The sequence below is a fragment of the Nelumbo lutea genome, chromosome 4 (assembly GCF_056320005.1).
Source record: "Nelumbo lutea isolate HS-2025 chromosome 4, American lotus-T2T, whole genome shotgun sequence".
Taxonomy (NCBI): Eukaryota; Viridiplantae; Streptophyta; class Magnoliopsida; order Proteales; family Nelumbonaceae; genus Nelumbo; species Nelumbo lutea.
In genome coordinates, this window is record NC_142687.1 from 15,728,448 (window position 1) to 15,750,370 (window position 21,923).

At 35.9% G+C, this 21,923-nt stretch overlaps 1 protein-coding gene across 4 annotated transcripts; it reads left to right on the forward strand.

Annotated features, from left to right (window-relative positions):
- The first annotated feature begins 1,090 nt into the window (after positions 1 to 1,090).
- LOC148854155 (alpha-amylase 3, chloroplastic-like) lies at positions 1,091 to 21,307 on the forward strand. 4 transcript variants are annotated; one of them, XM_088984018.1, is made up of 14 exons: positions 1,091 to 1,753; positions 1,992 to 2,219; positions 2,310 to 2,440; positions 2,717 to 2,771; positions 2,863 to 2,985; positions 3,181 to 3,301; positions 5,767 to 6,116; positions 7,582 to 8,267; positions 13,894 to 14,083; positions 15,876 to 15,982; positions 17,983 to 18,232; positions 18,913 to 19,035; positions 19,692 to 19,859; positions 20,769 to 21,307. In XM_088984018.1, the coding sequence occupies exons 2-14, from the start codon at positions 2,154 to 2,156 to the stop codon at positions 20,925 to 20,927; spliced, it is 2,529 nt and encodes an 842-aa protein (XP_088840144.1). In that variant the 5' UTR covers positions 1,091 to 1,753; positions 1,992 to 2,153; the 3' UTR covers positions 20,928 to 21,307. The 4 variants fall into 4 exon arrangements, with proteins under 4 accessions (XP_088840144.1, XP_088840143.1, XP_088840142.1 ...); XM_088984016.1 differs by lacking the exon at positions 1,091 to 1,753 and having other exon boundaries at positions 1,820 to 2,219; XM_088984019.1 differs by lacking the exon at positions 1,091 to 1,753 and having other exon boundaries at positions 1,916 to 2,219; positions 2,310 to 2,606.
- Positions 21,308 to 21,923: the final 616 nt, after the last annotated feature.

The window sequence follows — 21,923 nt, forward strand, 5'->3', positions numbered from 1 at the left end:
ACATGACATGACACCCTGGTTATTCAGAAATGACATCAAGAAAATTAAAAGTCTATCAAGGACATGCAACTTTCAATTCAGTGGACGGACTTGCAGCCCAACTAGCCAAACAAAGAGTAAACAGGCATCAATGTTTCTGGGCTCAACTGTAAGAGTGAAAAGTAAATTTATAGTGGCGTAGCCGAGGCTACTCATAAACTATAACCCCTGTAATTTCTTTACATTAATGGAATTTCTTTTTACTGATAAAAAAAAAAAATTCTTTTCCTGGTGCATGTATACATCTTAAATCATACCTCAAGCGGGTGACGAGGTGGTGGAGGAAGACTGAGATATCGACTGCACCAAGCTCATAACCAGGACAAAGACGTGACGTGGGTCTCCGCCGAATGGCATAAACAAATTCCCCATTCCTATTGCTACTCCCCCCGTATTACTTGTTTCAATTATATTTTCAAGTTACAACGCCTCTCTCATTATTTCATTAAAATAAATAAGTGAATGAATTTATGAATTCAACAGAGAGAGATGGGAGCCTGCTGCCATCTCCAGGGATTAAAGGTTCGAGCTTTTTTTTTTTTTTTTCTTTCCAAGAAAATCCAGGGCATGACATCTACTAAACTAAATCAAGTGTAACAGAAATGAGATTCAATAGAGTACCGAAACCACATAACAAAAAACGGGAAGCCCCCGACCTCAAAAAATCGAAGAGCCTTGAGCATACCCTCTACGCTACTGACTGTGAATGATCCACCCTCCTCTAAATTCAAAACTTTAATAACCCCATCTTCTGCAAGGTAGGTAGTTATTAATGTGCAAGGCAGGTAGTTAATGGTGACCTAATTGGATGATTGATAAAAGACATTCAAAGACATCCTTTCACATATCACTTAACAGTTTTGAAGTTGAAGTATGTACTAATGTTCAAGGCAGGTAGTTATTAATAAATAATAATGAAGTAATACCAGGAATCAAGATAATGTTGATTAAGTATTAAAGCCTTAAAGGCAGGATGCTTGGTAACACAATCCCACCTTTGGTTGGCATTGGACTGTGGCAAGATAAAGGTGACCTAATAATGTTTTGCCTTGGCCAGATGAGCTGACGAAGCTTGGCGGGATACTTGAATGGCTGGACCAAAACCACAGAGCTTATGGGAATGGGATGGTTATTAGTCAAAATCTATTTGATCCAGGGGCACGTAGTCTCTTATTGTCGCCTTGCTCTGTTGATTACTTTGGGCGGCGACTGGCGACGCGAGGGCGAGACGCTCTCTCCTCTTTCATACGGCTCCTAGTTGGAGCCTTTTGACAAACGTGTGATAGCTACAATACTGTCCCCTAATCAATTACTCTGGGATCTTCTACCGTCTCCGATTTCCACCGTCTACTAGAAAGCTCCACTCCGACTTCGAATGCGACGTCGAAATAGCGACCGGCTCTGCACAGATAATACCTATCTACGTTAAAACCAAGATTTTTTGTTGGATTGGAATCTTTTAACCTGCTTCTAATACGATGTTGGGTGATCAGAGTGTTAAAAGATTCCACTCCAACGGTGTTTGTACCTTCCATCTCGTCGTCCAGGAATTTGGCTTAACCAGAGAGAACAAAGAAGAGTTTCAACGGTTCAAATCGGTCGTAGTCATCGCGTCCGACACGTTTTCCCAGCTTAAAATCTCTCTGATTCGACGTTTTTTGACACTTTGAATCCATGTAAAGCTTGCTTTCCTGAATATATTCGCCACCGAGAGGTATGGATTAAAAAAAACGAAATTCTCTGGACTCATGTTATAGATATCCTATATTCTTATTCTTATCCACGCTATATAAGAAGGGAAATTATTATTATTTACTACATAAATATCTCCTACTGCTCATTAAAGATTTGGAGCCCTAAAGTTTGTAAAAAGATCGAACCACCCCTTTGTCTCTCTGCTTACACTTTGGTCGAGAATGTCGACTATTACACTTGAACCCTTCTTCCACCAGCGTTGCAGAGAAAGGTTGATATTTCGTCTGAAACCGAAGAAAGTAAAACCATCTCGTTTGGGTTTCTCTCCCACCAAGCCGTTTTGCCACGGCAGGAGCTTCTGCAACTTCAAACCTCTCAGGGTTCATCCAGTTAGAGCTGGCAATACTGATACTGCTCTCATGGACGCTTCTGAAGCGGCAGACGTCTTCTTTAAGAAGACCTTTCGGTTGAACCGAACCCAAACGGTATTTTGTAAATGATGTCATCGTCTTATATGTCACGTAGTAGTTTCCTTGTTTTCATGTTTGAATTTATGGGCGTTTCATCAATGGCAGCTGGAAGGTAGGATCTCGGTGAAGTTGGATCCAGGGAAAGATAGAGAGAATTGGCAACTTACAGTCGGATGTAATCTTCCTGGGACGTGGGTCTTGCACTGGGGTGTCAACTATATCGATGACGTTGGCAGGTTTTCTAGCCTAACTGTCAATTTTCTCCTTTTTCCCGTTCTGGTTTATTCTTTTTACTGTCAAAGCCGTCTTTGTTTATTCAAATATGCAATTTTGACATTTTTCCAATATATCATAGAAAGAAAAAATTAAACAGGACGAGGCGATTGGGCGGAGAAACATGAAGTAAATTGAGTTGCATCTCGTTTGATTTTGGATTTTACGCTTTCATATGATTTCAAATTGGATTGTAATGAGTGGTAATGGTGCCTCCTATTATATTATAACTTTTGCAGTGAATGGGATCAACCTCCGCCTGAGATGGTACCCCCTGGATCTATTTCCATTAAGGTATTTATAGTAACTCTTGGATTTTGATATTGCTGGATTAACTTTCTCTATGCATTGTCTTCTTAAGTACATATTGCTTTGGTATTTTTAGGATTATGCAATAGAGACACCCTTAAAGAAATCATCATCAGCTTCAGAAGGAGAAACATTCCACGAAGTGAAGATCAATTTTAACCGTAACAGTTCTATTGCAGCGATAAATTTTGTTTTGAAGGTTACATCCTTCCACATTTTGCAGTCTGAAATATCAGTTCTCTGTTTTGTTTTTGTTTTTTTTTTTTTTTGTTTTTTTTTTTCCGATTGGTATATTAGTTCTTTCTAGCAAGTATCTTTCCTTGTGGGCATTTTGAAATGCTTATGGTAGTATATACATATTTAGAAGTTTTCTATATGGGGATTTTGGGTGCAGGATGAGGAAACTGGAGCTTGGTGTCAGCACAGAGGAAGAGATTTCAAGGTGCCTCTCACTGATTACCTTCATGAAGATTCCAATCTTATGGGTACAATAAAGAGCTTTGGTATATGGCCAGGTTGTATAGATTTCCATATCTAGTGATCTGCTAAATTTTCATTTTTTTTTTTTTATGCTTGCCCTCTTCAATATGTTGCTTACTTTTTTCTGCTGGTTTTGGCGTCATACTGTATGGAGAAGTAAGGTTCCTGCCTTGATATCTTAAGGCATTAATATTCAATCATAAAATTGTATCAAGTATCACTACTGTGTCATAAATGATATTTTGACTAATATAAGATGTTTTGAATGAGACTTTGGCTTCATCATTTAATACCAATATTTCTCTATTTCTGATTGGATGCTATAGAACTTGCATTTAGGCATATAATTTTCTTTTGATGAGTTTTATCATGCTATCGTTACATGGGTTCCAGTCATATTCTATTGAAGCTTAATATTCCCCTCACACTTCTAAGCCATGGCATTCCTGCAGATCATCATACACAGTTGAATTTTTTATTACCCTGATGTTAAGCCGTATGTTCAGTCCATGCCTAGTAGAGTAGACCAACCATCATTGAGCAAACAATGCTTGGTTAAAAGATCACCAGGTGGTTGGTATCAACTCGTCAGGTTCTAGCTGATCTGAGAAGTGCCTCAATGATTGAACAAAATATGGTTAATTCTTGGTTAATTAAATCACCAGACGGTTGGGATCATGCCTTCAGGTTCTAGCTGATCAAAGAACTGGTGCATATGCATATGCAAATTACTTGAACTTTATGAATTTATAGGCATTGGTGCATATGCAAATTACCTGATGGATAGAAATGTTTTATGTATGCTGTAGATATATGGATACTTTCTAGTTTCTGAAGCAAATCAATCTGTTCTTCATGCAAGATTTTAAAAGGCTAAAGGCGTTGTGAGGTGTAAGCCTCAAAGATTAAGAAAAAAGTAATTAAAATTTATAAATGATAAAAATAAAATGTAATATACCAAGTTAGAATGATGGAAGGTACAAATATCCATAAAATAGAAGTTTATAAGCAATAAGTTTTAACTTTTAAGCATTAAAGAAAATAATAATTAATCATCTAACAATTATAAGTATTTTACATTTTATGTTTCAAAATGCAATCTTACGAAATTATTCATATGAAAAATCATCTGTATAATGGGCATAGTTTTCAAGGCGCCAAGGCGAGGCTAGGCGACTAGGGGGCACCTTGTCGCCTAGTCGCCTAGGCGATGGATTTTTTATGTTAAAAATATAGATCCTAGGGTAGTTCCCTAGGTACCATAACCATATTTCTTTAATAATTATTCATGATTTTCATAAGAAAAGTATAAATTTCATATTAAAGTATAGAAAATCAACATATTCATGAGAAGAAAAGGAACAAGGAAAATAAAATTCAAAAAACATAGGGGCTGAACCCTTATTTTTGTTATAGGAAAAGAAGAAAATAAAAAGTATTATTATTAGTAGTAGTAGTAGTAGAAGAAGAAGAAGAAGAATATATGGAAGAGGAAAATGTGTTGATCAGATAAAATTTTAAGTTCTTCCTTACTTATTGGTTCAGGTTTATAAGTCTTTGAGGGTTCAATACAGCATTTAGCAATGTTTGTGTTGATTAAACCCTAATAAATAAGAAAATAATAAAAAGAAATTAGTATATAAACACACAAAATGATTATTTTAGTTTAATAATGTATATTTTACAATTATAATCTCAAAAAAGAATGAATAAAATAGTATTTTATAGTAGGAAGTAGAAAACTACTAGGCGGTTAGGCGAGACGAGCCTCAAAGGGTGCCTTGTCGCCTAGGCGTCGCCTTGACAACTATGATAATGGGCATCAGATTTATGGTCATCCAACAGTTGTGAAGAAAAGAAACAATGTAGTTGATTTGATATATGCAAAAAAAAAATCAATAAAAAGAAAAATAAATCCATTAGGAAAAGGAATGAGAAAAACAACACACTTGGGATGTTAAATTAGAATATTAAGAAAAAAAAATTCCACTTGATTTATCCAAGAAAACTAATAACTCGATTGTCCCCTTTTTTTTGCATTGAACACTCTTAGGCAAAAATACTAAGAGAAACTAATGGAACTTGATTTGCCTTATTGGTTTTTCATTTTTACTCTTTTTATTTAGGCCTTAATTATTAAAATGCTTTTTCTATATATTTTGAACTATAAAATATACATAAAAATATGTATATTTTTTGCATGAAATCACTAAATAATGTTGATATTTGAGGCTTACACCTTTTTACGCCTCATGCCTTGAGGCTTGAGGCTTATGCCTCATTCTGACAAAGGCTTAATCCTCAAACCAAAATTGTGAGGCTTAAGCCTTGAGGCAAAATCCGAGTGCCTTGCCTCAAGGCGTACACCTCATGCCTCAAGGCTTAAGCCTTTTAAAACAATGTCTTCATGTATCTGCCATATCCTTTCCTTGTTGATCTGATATTTAAGAGTCCTAGATGTGTAAATTGAAATATAAAAAATCTACCTCTTCAATTGCAGGAGCTTTGGGCCAAATATCTAACATTCTTCTCAAGTCAGAGAAACCTAAGGGTGAGGAAGATACTGGTGAAACAAATGAAACTAAGAAGCAGAATAAGTGTCAGGAAGGATTCTATGAGGAACATTCTATCTTCAAAGAAGTTCCTGTTCAGAACTCTTTGACTGTTTCTGTTAGAAAATGCCCTGAGAGGGATAAGAATCTTGTTCATTTAGATACCGATCTACCTGGGGATGTTATTGTTCACTGGGGTGTTTGCAGAGATAATGACAAAAAGTGGGAAATTCCAGCAGCTCCACATCCACCTGAAACTCAAATTTTCAAGAGAAGGGCTTTGCGAACCTTGTTACAGGTACAGAAGTGGAAAATATTTTGACCAATACTTTGAAACTAAATAATATCCTCCATTGAGTCTTAAACTAGTAATTATTGAAACAAAATTTAGTAGAGAGACCAAGAAGTTTGGAATCCAAAAAATTCTTTATGTACCAAGCTCTAAGAAATTATAGTCCCTTTCTTTGATAGGCCCCTTAGATTCCAAGTTAACAATAGTGAACCCAACCTGTAGGGGAAACAGCCCAACACTTCAAACAAGCTGACAAATCTTCCCCACACAATACATTTTCTTTTAACACTTCATTTAGATGGCTAAGATCATTATGCAAACCTGGTTCTGGGTATTCCTAATCAAAGTTTTGACACAGCATTTTGTGGGTCCAATTAATTGTCGTGTGTGCTACATCTTTGACATTTGCAGGAAGATTTTGCTTTTCTCTTCTTTCACTAATAGAATAGCTCTTTCGTTATCTAATAGTGAAAACAAAGGAAATGATATATATTCTGCACATGCAATAAAGAGGATATGTATCCTAGAGGCTAAATTGGTCTACATGTTTTGATCAATAGAATATGGATAAGGTCATATATCTGGCTCTCCTTATTTGACTAAGGGTTGTTTATATACATGTACGTCCTGACAACTGGCCCCATATTAGTAGGGGACTTGAAAGCAGCATGGGAATAATCGTTTATAATATTCCTTGGGGCCATTTTCTCAAGATGTATTTCACAGAACAAAATGTGACTTCCCTGAGACAATCATGTTCTGTTAAGGAGCATTACTAAAAAGGGCCATTACCCAATGTTGTTCCCAGCCATCCAGGATCTTGGGAGGTGTGGACTGGAGATGGACCTGACCTTTGACATTTTTGTTGCACAAGGTGGATACTCTTATACTTGTCAATCTTACCATTGCACTTAGCAATAGCCTAAGTTCTTCACCAAGGAGAGTTCAAGCTAAGCCATTTAACCTTTTAGGACTGTAAAATACCACCACGCTTCTGCAGCTGACATCTCAGCATCTTCACTTTGAGAAGCTCTCACTCTTGTGGCAGGTAGCCCTTTTTCTCTAACAGCTTTTACTCGGCGCCAGGTAGCCCTTTCTGTGACAGCTATCACTCTGCTCTAGGTAGCCCTTTCTCTGATTCAAACTTGAGACATGGCGGTAGTCTCTGATACTATTTGTTACATACCAATACATGAAAAGCCTTAAGATTACTGGAACGCGTCAAGCCAAGCTGTTTAACCTTTCAGGACCGTTGCGTAAACTTTTGTTTTTCTACATTTACTTTATTTTTACTTGAACTTAACTCAAAATTTCAGTACTAATCCTGATTTTTTTTTTTTTTTTTGGTGACATTTTCCTTGCAACATTGTCTAGGAGTTCATTATGTACTTTTCTTCTTTTGCTTTGGGATTTTTCATTTGGGATTAGTTGCAGCTATTTAAATATCTATTACCTGGACCTGTTTTTGCAGCCAAAAGAGGATGGGCATGGATGTCTGGGACTATTCTCTTTGGATAAGGAATTTACAGGTTTCCTTTTTGTGCTGAAACTAAATGAGAACACTTGGCTGAATGATATGGGGAATGACTTTTATGCTCCACTTCCAAAAGCCAATGACTCTCTTGTGCAAAACACTCGGGTTCAAACTGAAGTTATTAATGAAGGGGCTGAACCAAGTACAGCAGGCATATCTGAAAAAACAACAGAGGCTGATAAGGTTGTTGTTCAGGGTGGTTATACTGATGGTATTATCACTGAAATAAGAAATCTGGTAAGTGATATCTCCGCTGAAAAGAGTCTCAAAACAAAAACCAAAGAAACACAGGAAAGCATACTTCAAGAAATTGAAAAGTTAGCTGCTGAAGCCTATAGTATCTTCAGAAGCTCTACTCCAACATTTTCAGAGGAGGCAATTTTAGAAGCTGAGAGATTGAAGCCTTCTCTAAAGATATGCCCAGGAACAGGCTCAGGATATGAAATACTATGCCAAGGATTTAACTGGGAATCTCATAAATCTGGAAGATGGTACATGGAGCTCAGTGAAAAAGCCACCGAACTATCTTCACTTGGTTTCACTATAATATGGTTACCACCACCAACTGAATCCGTTTCCCCACATGGTTACATGCCAAAGGATTTATACAACCTAAACTCCAGGTATTCCTAGACAATACACTAAGTTTTTTTTTTTCCTTAGCATATTTATATACCTCCACCAATAGCTTTTCATCATAATCACCACAGTACTATATTTCTGCATATCAGTTATTAGCATTTCTTTGGATTCAAAACTGCCAAATGAGCATTATTCTGATCCTTTGGGGAGCTAAGATATTTTATCTCCCCTCCTTTGTATTTTAATCTCTTATATTAATGAAATGTTTCCTGTTATTGATAAAAAAATGTATTCAAGGCACCAAGGCAAAGCTAGGTGATGGGGGAGCACCATAGTTTTCAAGGCGCCAAGGCAAGGTTAGGCGATAGGGGGGTGCCTTGTCGCCCAGTCGCCTAGGCGATGGATTTTTTTAAGTAAAAACATGTATCCTATGGTAGTTCCCTAGGTTCCATAATCATATTTCCTTAATAAATATCTATAATTTTCATAAGAAAAGTATAAACTTTTCTTTTGATAAATATAAGAGAAGTATAAACTTCATATTAAAGTTCAGAAAATCAACATATTCCAACATATTCATGAGAAGAAAAAAAAGAAAGAAAAGAAAACTAAAAAAATATAGGGGCTGAACCCCTCTTTCTGTTATAGGAAAAGAAGAAAAGAAAAGGTGGAAGAAAGAAGAAGAAATTAGTATATAAACACAAAATTAGTAAAGAAAATTAAGAAAATGTGTTGATTGGACAACATTTTGTGTTCTTCCTTGCTTATTGGTTCAGGTTTTGAAGTCTTTGAGGGTTCAATATGGCATTTAGCAATGTTTGTGTTGATTAAACCCTAACAAATAAGAAAATAATAAAAAGAAATTAGTATATAAACACACAAAATGAATATTTTAGTTTAAAAATGTCTATTTTATAATTATAACCTCAAAAAATTAAGATTATAAAAGTTTTTTATAACACACTATAGAAAACTAATTGGCGATTAGGCGAGGTGAGCCTCCAAGGGCACCTAGTCACCTAGGCGTCGCCTTGACAACTATGGGGAGCACCTTATCGCCTAGTCGCCTTCCTAGGCTATGAGTATTTTAGGTTAAAAAAATATAAATCCTAGAGTAATCCCTTAGATTTCATAGTAATAAGTAGGGCTGCAAATAAGTTGGACCTGATCCGATTAGAATCCGAATTCGATCTGATAAGAGCCAGATTTAGATACCTCCCTTGATCCTAACAAATCGGATCAGATCGGAAAAGTCGATCCATTTAGTTAACGAATCGAATTTGAATATACCCCAATCCGATCCGTTAGTTATGAAATATTATATATTATTTATATAATTATATGTTATATATTTTATATTATAATATATTATTATATTTATAAATAATATGTTATATTATTTATATTATATAATCAAGTTTTTTTAGTACATGCCTATTCAAATTGGATATCCGATAATATATTCGAATTCGAATTCAACTCATGCTCTTGAAAATCCGATGGATTCTTATTAGTCAGATTTCTTAACGGATCGGATCGGATATACCCTTAAACAAATCTGATCTGATCTGTTTGCAGCCCTAGTAATTTTTCTGAAGGTAAAAAGAGAATTCATTAAAAAAGGAAAAAAAGATTACAATCTAGAAGGTGATTGATAGTATCAAGGTGAAAGTAGCCCATTGGGTAAAACCCTTGGATAGCTTTCAAGTCTTCTTAGTCACAGACATTCTAAGAACATGGTCCAAAGTAGCACAATCTTCGAGAATAAGAGATAAAGTAAGGCTGGAGTGGAAACCACCAGAAGGTAATAAAGTAAAGCTGAATTTTGATGGGTGCTCCTTTGGAAATCCAGGCATCTCAAGAATAGGAGTATTAAGAAACTTTGAAAGGAAGATATTGGGTATGTTCTCAGGACTGATTGGCAACAGAAACTCGCTAAAGGCTAAACTATTGGCATTACTACAAGGGTTAAAGCTAGCCAAACAACTAGGATGCAGACATGTTGAAGTGGAAGGGGACTCAAAAGTAGTAATTTCATGGGCAGCAAATAGCAGCCATACCCCATGGGCGTTTAAACATGTGATTAGGGAAGTGGAGAAGATTGCAAAGGAGGTTGAGGCTGAATTTAAATGGGTCCGAAGAAGTGCAAATGGGCTAGCTGATGGATTAGTAAAACAGGGGGCATTGAGACAACAATTATTTTGGGCTGCACTGTAATGAGGGATAGAATAGAGTGATTAAAGGGGATCAACAGTCCCATCACCAAGTTGTATAAACTGCTTACAATCTGAATTTTAGTAAAATACATATTTACTGATAAAAAAAACTTGATTAAATTCTAGAGATGACGAAATCCAAACTGAATTGATATGTTAACAACTGCCTCAATCTTGCCCAGATTCCAATACTTGTCTTCAAAAATTCTTTGATTCCTTTTCTTTCAAAAATTCCAGCAACCTACAAATGGGATACAACTCTAGAGCAATCTAACTTACTTGCTTCCCCTCAACTTTGGCCATGAAGGCAAAATTTCTGCAGCAGATTCTGGCTGAAAGCATGATATTCCAAACTTTCATGCTTCCTCTCCCCAATCCCCCCCCCCCCCACGCCACCCCACCCCACTATTAGCACCCCACAAAACAATCTTTAGTTTCAATTCAAACACCTCCAACTTCGATTCCTGCAGAAGAATTACATCTGGTACAAACTTTTCTTAATACAACCATGACTATTATTCTTCTTCCTTCTTATCTCAGCCCCCTCACAATCAGTGATTTACAAGGTGTCTCAGGCATGCCTAGGCGCACAGGCCTATGTCCTAGGCGCAGTCCTTTCAAAAGGTGCATGCCTGGTGCACCTAGGCGTGCTCCTTTTGAAAATCACATTTTTTTGCTTTTTTTAAACCTAGCAGGCCGGGGGCAGAGCTTGCCTATCGCTCGCTTCACCTGCTCACCAAAGCTCTGAGAACCCCCTATTTGCTAATGTTCATTCATTCATCCTAATAAAATATCTTTTTAAAAAGCAATTAAAATTATAAAATCATTATTTTTTCTGTTAGAATTAAGAATTTAAGACCCTAACATGGACTTGTTTGGGCTTGCCTTGAGGGGCATGGCACAAAGGCAGCTCATAGAATCAAGAATGTAATATGTTTTACATCACATTAGCTATTTGAAGTATTGCAATTGAGGGAAAAAAAATTGCAGGTTTTAAATGCTTGAAAATATTTTATGTATTTTAATTTTAGATAATAGGTTTTTTAAAACATTTATTTTAAATTTTAAGTTTATATTTTTTATTAATATTATGTTTAATATTTCTTATTTTTTGGCATTTTTTGAAATTTCTGACTTTTTTTTTGTATTTTTGTGCCTTGTGCCTCGGGTGCAAATTGGCCCCTTTGCCTTTTCTGTGCTTCACTTTTAAAACACTACTTACAATCCAAGAAAACAGAATCATTCTCTGACCCCTCTCTCCCCTTGAACCCCCAAATTGTGGCTACACCTGTCACTCCTCATCAATTAAACCATCTTCCCTCCCTTCCCCTTCCTCCCACACCTCTCCCCCTCCCCTGAAACAATTCTTTTTTTTTTTTAAGTTCTTCCCTTCTATTTTTCTCGAACTGTTCTATGGCTCTCCTCACTGTCCCTTCCCCTCCCAGGAAAAACAGCCCGAGAGATTTACCTACCTTCACCTATCTCTCCACCAAGCTACCAATATCTACCTTCCCTCTCTCAAAACATTCTTCCCCTTTTTCTTTCCCTTCTTCAACCTCTTCTGAAATTTCTCTTCCTTCCCCCAGCCCTTCACCACCCTTCTTCAACTCTGAATACTCCCTCATTTCATACTTTCTTCTCCCATTATACACTTTGTTAGCTTCTCCCCCAGACCTCTTCCATCTAACTCCCTTCCCTCCCACATCTTCAGTCTCCCTGCCCACACCAGTTCCAACAACCTTTGAGATTCCAGCTCCAAGAGAAGAATAAGGGAAAACAGGAACTGCAGAGGACAGGGAGGAGGGGAAAGAAAGGATTTCCAAACTTTACCTCCGCAGTGGGGATAACAAAGGGAGCCTTGTTTTTCACTCCATCCAGCCCAGAAGGGAACCCATAGTCCTCCCTCGAAGTTCCATCGTTTGTAGCCCTAGTACTCTTTAACTAATAATTACCATACTCTTCATGGAATAAGTATAAACCACAAATCAAAAGATAGAAAATCAACATATTTATGAGAAGAAAAATAAGAAAGGAAAGAAAGCATACAAAACATAAGGGTGAGCCTTGTTTTGGTCCTAGGAAGAAGACAATCATGATGAAGAAAGAGTCCTATTGATTGTTCTTGTGTGTCAATAGGATAAAATATTCAAGTTATTTCTTACTTGTGAATTTAGGTTATAAAGTCTTAAAGGGTTCAAGACTATTTCACTGACTTAGTGACTTGTGTGTTGACTGAACCCTAACAAATAAGAAAATAATAAGAAGAAACTAGTATAAGAATAATAATGCTATTACTATAAACCCACAATATGAATAATTTAGTCAATTAATATCTATTATACTACTATTAATAACACAAAATAAAAATATAAAAATATTGTGGTATTGGGCGAGGCGATCCTCAAAGAGTGCTTTACTGCCTAGGCGTCACCTTGACAACAGGCCTATTCTTTATATACTAGAGACTTTTTTTTTTGAATTTGGGTCCTTGAACCGCCACTATTGATGGTTGCTTGGTTGGATATTTTGGCAAATAATTTGATACCAAAAACAAATTTTGACTCTTAAGATCAAGTTCATCAAAGCTACCTTACAAGATGTCTGATTTCATCACAAAAAGCTACATCTATGTGAATCATGCAATTACTATATTTTTCATTCATTATATAGATTTGAAAATTTATCTCTTTTTTTTTTCTTTTGAAGGGGCTACACAACAGGGGGTAGCCCATCCCCCAACCCAGGTGCAGGTGGGATTCAATCCCAAGTCTCCACTATGACCAGCAGGAGACCTTACCAACCCACTGGTTGGCACCTTGCAAAAAAAAAATCTCTTGATATACTTTATTGGAGTAACACATAGAAATATAAGGAGCAAGGCTGAAAAGGTAGAATACTGATTACTTTTTTATAGTTTTGTCCCAAGAATATGAGCACCATTGTGAAAATACCTTATTCACTTATGATTAAAAGTACAATTATTTTCATTATGGTTATTTGAATTCTCTTTTATGTTGGTTTCTTATCCTTCTTATGACCAAAGTTTCTGATGTTTCTACTCTCTCATGAAAGAATTTAATCTAGAACTTTTTAAGGAGTTCCTTTTCTTATATAGGAGCATATATGTGAAGAAACTCATATGTAGGACTGACTCTATCATGCAATATGTTATGGTAGGTCAGTTAGTTTTAACACCTGGTAATTTTAGAACTACCAGATATCTTCTAGAAATAATATAATTTTGGGGATCCATACAAGTTTTGATACACCCTAGAGATCACTGGTTGATCAATCCTTGACATGCTTAGATTCTAATCTTCATCCATTCTGACCCTTTTTTCTTTAATTTTTTCCATGGAACTAAAACAGGACATGCATATTCTGAATTTCTGATAGCTATATCCTATTATCATATAAATTCATATTGATTTTTTATCATTCTATATACCAGATATGGAGGTATGGAGGAATTAAAATTAGTTGTGAAGAATTTCCATGAAGTTGGCATCAAAGTTCTTGGTGATGTTGTCTTAAACCACCGCTGTGCCCACTACCAAAATAAAAATGGAGTTTGGAATATTTTTGGTGGTAAGTTGAATTGGGATGACCGTGCTGTGGTTTCAGATGATCCGCATTTCCAGGTATGAAATCTTTCTTTCATGTATCAGTTTCTCAATGAGAAATCAAGTGATATTAGTCATCAAGTTGAACAGGATATGGACCTAATCATTGACATTTTCTTGCATGAAGTGGGCACTCTCAGAATCAAACCTACATTCTTAAACTGGTCAGCCTGAGGTTTTATGAGTCACCAAGGAATGACCCCTGTTGAATTTAGTAGTATTAGTTAGAAAATGAAAAATCAAAAGCTCAATGTTTCAAGTTCGGAGATTAATTGAAGCATTTTTTACAGAGATCCTTATCTATATTGATGCAAGTTGACAACTGTTCATTACCAGTAGATTTAGACTACATATTATTCTTCATGTTAGAGTGATCTATGAGTTCCAGACTTCCAGTTTCACCAAAAAGTTAAGTTTTCTGATCTAAGCTCATAAAGTATAAAATTAAGAGAGGCATATTAATGTGGAGTATTTTCTACCACCTATTTATCAGTATAAATCTAGATGTTAGAGAACACTATATTTGTAGATGAGCATCAAGTAAACAGCATAAAATCATTGTGACTGATCTAACAATGCACAGAGAAAACCAACAACTCGTAGAAAATTCTATAGTGATTGGATTAACTAATCTTAATGAACATAGAAAGAATGTGGGTAGTATGTAAAATGCAAAGGTCTGATAAGCCTCCATTTTCTTTGTTGTAGTTCTTATAATTGAAGCTGGAACTCTGAACCTTAGGTCTCCAGTATGAACCTGTTGATGGAGAAAAGACTCTTTCAAAATGGAATTCGTCTTTCTTTCTAATGCCATTTATATTCACCTTTATCTAACTCCCCTGCCCGATTATTAATCATAAATGTCACATTCAGGTTAAGTGAACCAGGTAACTGATTCTGGTTTTAGTTGCCATGGAGAAGTGTGTGTGTGTATATATAGTGATCATTTAGTTAGCTGCACTATGTTGCCATGATGTCCAGATGGACCTTCTCTCAGTTGAATACTTGAATGTCTCAAAATAACGTGGGAGAAACAGAAAAGGCAAAAATTATATATAAAAGAAGAATACCTATCTAGTTTTTAGTTTTGAAACAGTCTAATTCTTTTCTATGCCAAGCATTTTTTATCATGTAGGCTCTATGCTAAACATTTGTTTTCTTGCTTGATTAATGGACCTTGTAGTGCCAGACTAGCACATACATTTTCAATTGCTGTACGACCATAAGCATCTCATAGTCATCGCTGCTGGCATCATGAAAGGTTGTAACATGGTGGCCTTAAATGACAAGAAGACAAGACTTAATACTCCTATCCCTTGTATTTGTACGGAGCTCTCTGTTTACAATTTATCCACTGTGTGATTCAAAGGATCTGCTGCCATGTTCTCTATGAAACTAGCATTGCTCATATTATTTCTAGAGATTCAGTTTGATAGTTTCTGGGAGATCATCTCATGTTCTTCTCTACCTTGTCCACTATGCACTTCATTAAATTTGGCCTGGTAGTTCGGCAGGTTACCCTCATGGATCAGGCAAAGTCCAAAATTACATCTTTTGGATATCCAAGTAATGTCATCCTAGTTTTGAAGGGATAATGGTGCCATTACAAAATATTTAGATAGAAATCCATTATTGGAATTGTTTGGTTCACTTGAACGATTTTGTATGAGGAGCAAGTTTCTTGTTCCCATTTCATAGTTTATCCACTTTGCAACCTTAAGGGATGCCTCTAATTATATTTTGTAGTACAAATTTCTATCTTCAAACTTAAGTATTTTACATGCTACATGCCCTCCATTTTTTTCTACAGGGCAGGGGAAACAAGAGTAATGGGGATAACTTCCATGCTGCTCCAAACATTGATCATTCACAAGAATTTGTGAGGAACGATCTGAAAGAGTGGCTTTGCTGGCTGAGGTTTGACATGACCCAGATTTCTTTATTGTTGTACCCCTAGGAGTTCCTTCGATGCCGAATATGATAGACTTGTAACTTTTCTTTTCTTTTTCTTAATTTGCAAAAGTCAAATTTATTGGAAAAAAATATTTGTTTAAGGGTTTGGTGTTTATTATCATTTAGAAGTCTAGATCAGGGTTACAGTCCTTTGTCTAGTCAAATCACTGAGTGACCATCATCTTGCCATAACTTAAAATTTGAATAAACAACGTAGAAATAAAATAAGAAAAAAAAAGAAAATTTGGAAAACTGAGGAGCTTGCTTCTTCATAAGATGGGCCCGATGTATTTATTATGCTAATCACCTTTTAAAGCATTCAAAGCTACTTGAAACTCCCTCAATCAAAACCCCTAGTACATATATAGCTGATTTTTTTTTTTTGGATAGTAAATATATAGCAGAAATCAAGTAAAGCAATTAGACCCTATTTATCTGTTTCTTTAAGAAAAACAGGAGATGATGCTCTTTACCTGTCAGTGATGAATTTGGATGGGAAAAACTTGGACCGATATGATTGTAATTCCATTAGCATGTCAACCATCAGAACAGAAATTTGAAGGAATGCATTCAGTTTAGTATGTCAAGCCACTAGATTTTTTTACGAATTCAGTGCTTGGAATTCCATTAGTATGTCAACCATTAGAACAGAAATTTGAAGGAATGCATTCAATTTGGTTGCATTGTTATGTACATTTAATGTTTTTTTTTTTTTCAATTGTGACTCCTAAATATGCAACTCATCACCTAGTTCTGGTCTAAGCTATTCATGGACTGAATATGGACCTTATCTCTAACTCATCACCTAGGAGTAGCTCCAATAGGTGATGAAATGAAAGAAAGTAGACTAGGATGGTTTAGTTGCATGCATAGAAGACCATCTACAGCACCTGTTAGAAGAAGTGATCTGTTGCAAGTTGAAGGGGCTAGAAGGGCTACGGGCCGAATAATAAAATGGACATGGGTTGAAGTAGTAAGAGATGATATAAACTCTCATAATTTAACAATGGACATGGCACTAAACAGAATATAATGACAGAACAGGATTCATGTAGCCGATCCCATATAGTTGGGAGAAGGCTTAGATGATGATGATAAAGTGCCTGTTCTCAGATTACTCCTAAAATACCAAGAGTCATAAGACAAACAGACAAAAAATGAAAACAAAATATGATGCAATTTTCTATGTCATATAAGCATTATGTGTTAAGATTGCACAACTAGAGGCCACCTTGGGAGTGAAGTATAATTGAGTTCCAAGGTCTGTCAACAGCATGGCAGATGGGTGGGCAAGGCAAGGTGTAAACAGAAATCAACTCTATTGGGAAATTGTTTCTCAGAGGGGCTCAATGTAATGGAAATTAGAAGGGCGGCTAGTGGGAACTGGACCAGTTGTTGGGGTGCCTAGTACACCATTGATGTAAATCATTCTTTCATTTAATTAATTAATAAAATTGCATGTTTATCTATAAAAAAATTGTGTTTATTATGTACATCAAAGAAAGGAGAAATTATTCTTGTTGCCCTAGAGACTGGAATTGTTCTCAAACATTGCTGGAATTGTTTTCCATGTTTTGACATCCTGGTAATTGGCAGTCTTCAATAAAATGTTTTAATTTATTTTGCATGATACTCTCAGCTGTGCTAAATATATTTGCAGTATCCAAGACAAAAACTCCTCTTCTTGTTCTTCGTTAAACTTTGAGATACATCCCCAAAAACAAGGATGTAATGCTATTAAATATAAGAAATGAAAGTGTCAAAATACCCAACTGGACTGAACTTATAAACTGGAAAGAGGAAAAACAATGCTATTTATGGTGTAGTTTTTGTATCTGCTACCTACGTTTAAAACTGAATACTGATTTTTATTCAATTAACATGTTCTAGTTTAAGATTATTCCTCCTCTCTTTTCTATGGTTAATGATTTTCACAAAATATGCTTGTGAATACACGACTGCAGAAAGGAAATTGGGTATGATGGATGGAGACTTGATTTTGTACGAGGATTCTGGGGTGGTTATGTCAAAGACTACTTGGAAGCAAGTGAACCCTACTTTGCAGTAGGTGAATACTGGGATTCTCTTGGTTATACATACGGTGAAATGGATTACAATCAAGATGGGCATAGGCAGAGGATTATTGACTGGATCAACGCTACTAATGGAACTGCTGGGGCCTTCGATGTCACTACAAAAGGAATCCTTCATTCTGTAAGATTAATTAGATGTTTTCCTGAAATTGTTTATGCAAATTTTCTCATATTTTTGGATTACTTGACTTGTATGTTAAATAAAATCCTTTTTTTTTACTGTTACAATTAGAAAATAGTTAAAAAAGAGTTATTAACTGAGCGTTTCTACTCTTGTGCAACTATTCTTCTCAGTTTTCCCTAGTTTTCCCCTATGAATACAGTTAAGTCTAAGTTTCTGCTCAAATCTCTCTATACTACCAAATGGTTCCAGAAAAAATTTAGTGGAACTGTTAATTGTTCTTTGAATTCTTTATCCCTCACTCTAGATTGTATGTTGTTCTTAAATTGGGAAGTTTTTTTTATCCTTTTGTCCTTTTTTTCTTTTCAATTGGGAAAAATTTATGCTGCTAGAAAGACATGATACTGAAAGGGTTTTGACCAATCAACTCCCCCCCCCCCTGGTTAACTTTGATAGTTAACACTTTTATGATATCAGTTGATTGGTTACAAGTTTTTCCGGTATCATGGTTGGACTCTTTCTTATAATATTTGAGTGATCTTTGCCTGCATCTACTCATGCATGGTGGAATTATGACTCATAAAGCCACTGCTCCCTGATTATCCGCATTGGTTGTACCTGCTTGACATTTTGATATAGCAAAAAGGAGTATCAATATTCATTTCAATTCTTCTAAACAGGCTCTGGAAAGGTGTGAGTACTGGAGATTATCAGATCAAAAGGGAAAACCACCTGGGGTTATTGGGTGGTGGCCATCGCGTGCAATTACCTTCATAGAAAACCATGATACAGGTTCTACGCAGGTGTGGACTACTTTATGCTTTGTACTCTCTCACATTTGTTCATGTTGCTGTCTGTTCACTTTTACTTCCCAAAATTTGTGGTTCATATAATCTTTTCAATCAGATTAGAACAGTGTTGTAGCACAATTTCATACATAGAAGAACTCTTTAGTTTAGGAAATAAGAAGCACTTAACATATCGAAACCAATGATTTATACATGAAACTTTTATATGTTAGCAAAGTAATGCTTACTGCTTGAAGTACACTATTCTAATTTATTTACTTGTCTTACATGAAATGTTTTTGAACTGAAGAACAATTAATGAAGCAGTTTTTGGTCCCCCCATGCCATATCATAGGCATGCCTGCTCAATGGATTGATCCTGTTTACAATTGTTTCTTACCTAGCAAATAAGTGGTAGTTTCAAAAATTATAAAAGTGTTGCACTATCCTAATTATCAAACTATTCAAGGTTGGTTTTGTGCATTTTGTCTTATCCTAATGTTGGCATGGGCTGATCTATTTATCATATTTTTTATTAATTATTTGAATATGTTGTCCTTTTCAACTTTTGGTTACCTTAAAACGTGTTTTCAGATCTAGAAGACCATCACCACTGGTTGGTTTCTAAAAAAACACTGAATTGGCATTCTCTTTGTTCTGATTTCTGAAAGGGTCATTGGAGATTTCCAAGTGGAAAGGAGATGCAAGGGTATGCCTACATCTTGACTCACCCAGGAACACCAGCAGTCTTCTATGATCACATTTTCTCTCACTATCAATCTGAAATTTCAACACTCATCTCCCTGAGACACCGCACCGAGATCAACTGCAGGAGTAAAGTATATATCCTACAACTTACAACTCCAACTCACTTTCCAAAACTGTGTCTTTCTTTCTTTCTTTTTTTTCTGTTAAATCTCACTTGTTTTCTTTTCATTTGAGGAGGGGGTGTTAGTTTAGGCAGACCCAGTTGGATATATTAAATCAAAACCTTCTATATGCACTCCATATGTTGTGTATAGAAATTTATGACTCATGGATGAAGAAGTCCATGTTACAGAAGGCACCATATCTTCTATTGGTACCGAATGGACCTTCCCATACAAGTGTAATTCATTGTGAATTTCAAGGGGCTATATGTACACGTATTCATCCACAATTTGGGACCCTGATGCTTTGCCATTTTAAATACAAGGATTCACTCTACAAGATCCAAGTAGGATCATGTGATGGTTTTGGAAATCCTTATGTAGCCTTCAGTCTTGAACTCAACCCTTCAGTATTCCATCTGCCTTTTTCACATCCATTCGTGTGGAGGGACTGCATCTGCATCCAATGTCCTCTAGGATCTGCATTCCACAAGGAATCCTTGATTCTCATCATCATGTTATCTTAGGAAGCATCATGGCTTTTATCTTTGCTTGAAAGAATTAGCAGGCTGATGAATGTGACATATCCGTTTTGGACCTTATTTTCATTGTCAGATATTATCTTTCTGGCTGTTCAAAAACAATGCTACAAACTTTTTATGGTGAAGGAATAGACATTGACCCACTGGCTTCCTCAATGAAACCAATTGAACAATGGATCCATTTTGAATTTGTATGATGCCATTGCATAAGGAGGAAAAACAGTTTTTTTCTATTCTAGTGCGGGTTATTCCCTTTATGAAATTGGGCCTGTATAATTTTCTGTCAACTTAAGACATCATGGATTATTAATGTATTGTTATTTGATGCTTCATCTAGGTTCAAATAACCAAGGCTGAACGAGATGTGTATGCGGCTATCATTGATGACAAAGTGGCAATGAAGATTGGACCTGGTTATTATGAGCCTCCTGGTGGTTCCGGGAGGTGGGTTTTGGCCATTGAGGGGAAAGATTACAAGGTTTGGGAAGCAGCATGAAATTAATGTCCGCAAAGTGAGCTGAAGCAACACCACGGAATATAATGATGATATGGGTGTCAATTGCGCAATATCCCACAACCGATACTGAAGTTTTGCTGATGTGAGGGGGGGAATTAAAATAAAAGCTGATTTATTGAGCCAATTTTTCATTTAAAGGAGCAGTTTGGTTCCTAAAAATAATTGTAAAGTTTAATTTGCTCGGATTCAGGACTGGGAAAGAGAAATTTTTTGGGGTCTTACATTGATGCCATTATTTTCACACTAAAAATTGTGGAAAATTCTCTAAAACTAAAGATTACTTCAATGTATTGTGGACATTTTTTCGTCCCTGTAAATGAATGTTTGTCAACATGATAATGGTTTTCTTTGTCTTTTAATTGGTAAGTGGACATTTTGACATGAAAAGAAAACTTTTGATATACTTGTAGAACGCTCTGGTTTGCTCCAAGTTCTGTTATACTAGTTAGTTCTAGGCTTATGCGGTAAATCCTGAAAAACAAAGCATTGGTTCGTCTGATCTGACAATTCTATACATCCAAGATCCAACCCGGGCAGGCAGCGCTGAAAACTTAATTACTTTGGAAGGGTAAAAAGGTTCGACCACCCCACCTGGTAGACTGGCACTAGACAATCTTCTGGATGATCCTTTAATTCAGTCCAATTTTTATTGAAAATTATCTATAATACGATATCAACTCTTTTGCCTGAAAAAAAAAATATTGAAAACTTATTGTTACTATGCTAGCTCAATTAATTACTTCTTACAAGGTTTGGCGTGTAAAACGAAATATGATTTGTTGATAAAAAAAAAAAAAAAAAAGAGAGTGAAAAACGAAATATGATTTAATGGGTTACTTTTAACAATGTGCGGTTTGTACTTTCAAACTTAAAGCTGTTGACGTTTATGCCTCCCCCATAGAAAGGATTTTTACGTTTTAATTTCCAAGTGACAATCTTGAATAAATAAGTCATGAATTTATCAGGAAACTAGGA

Coding starts and splice junctions, on each gene's coding strand:
- LOC148854155 (XM_088984016.1), top strand. CDS start 1,956: ATGTCGACTATTACACTTGAACCCTTCTTCCACCAGCGTTGCAGAGAA. Junction 6,117..7,581: donor CTTTGCGAACCTTGTTACAG/GTACAGAAGTGG, acceptor CTGTTTTTGCAG/CCAAAAGAGGATGGGCATGG. Junction 19,036..19,691: donor ATGATACAGGTTCTACGCAG/GTGTGGACTACT, acceptor GATTTCTGAAAG/GGTCATTGGAGATTTCCAAG.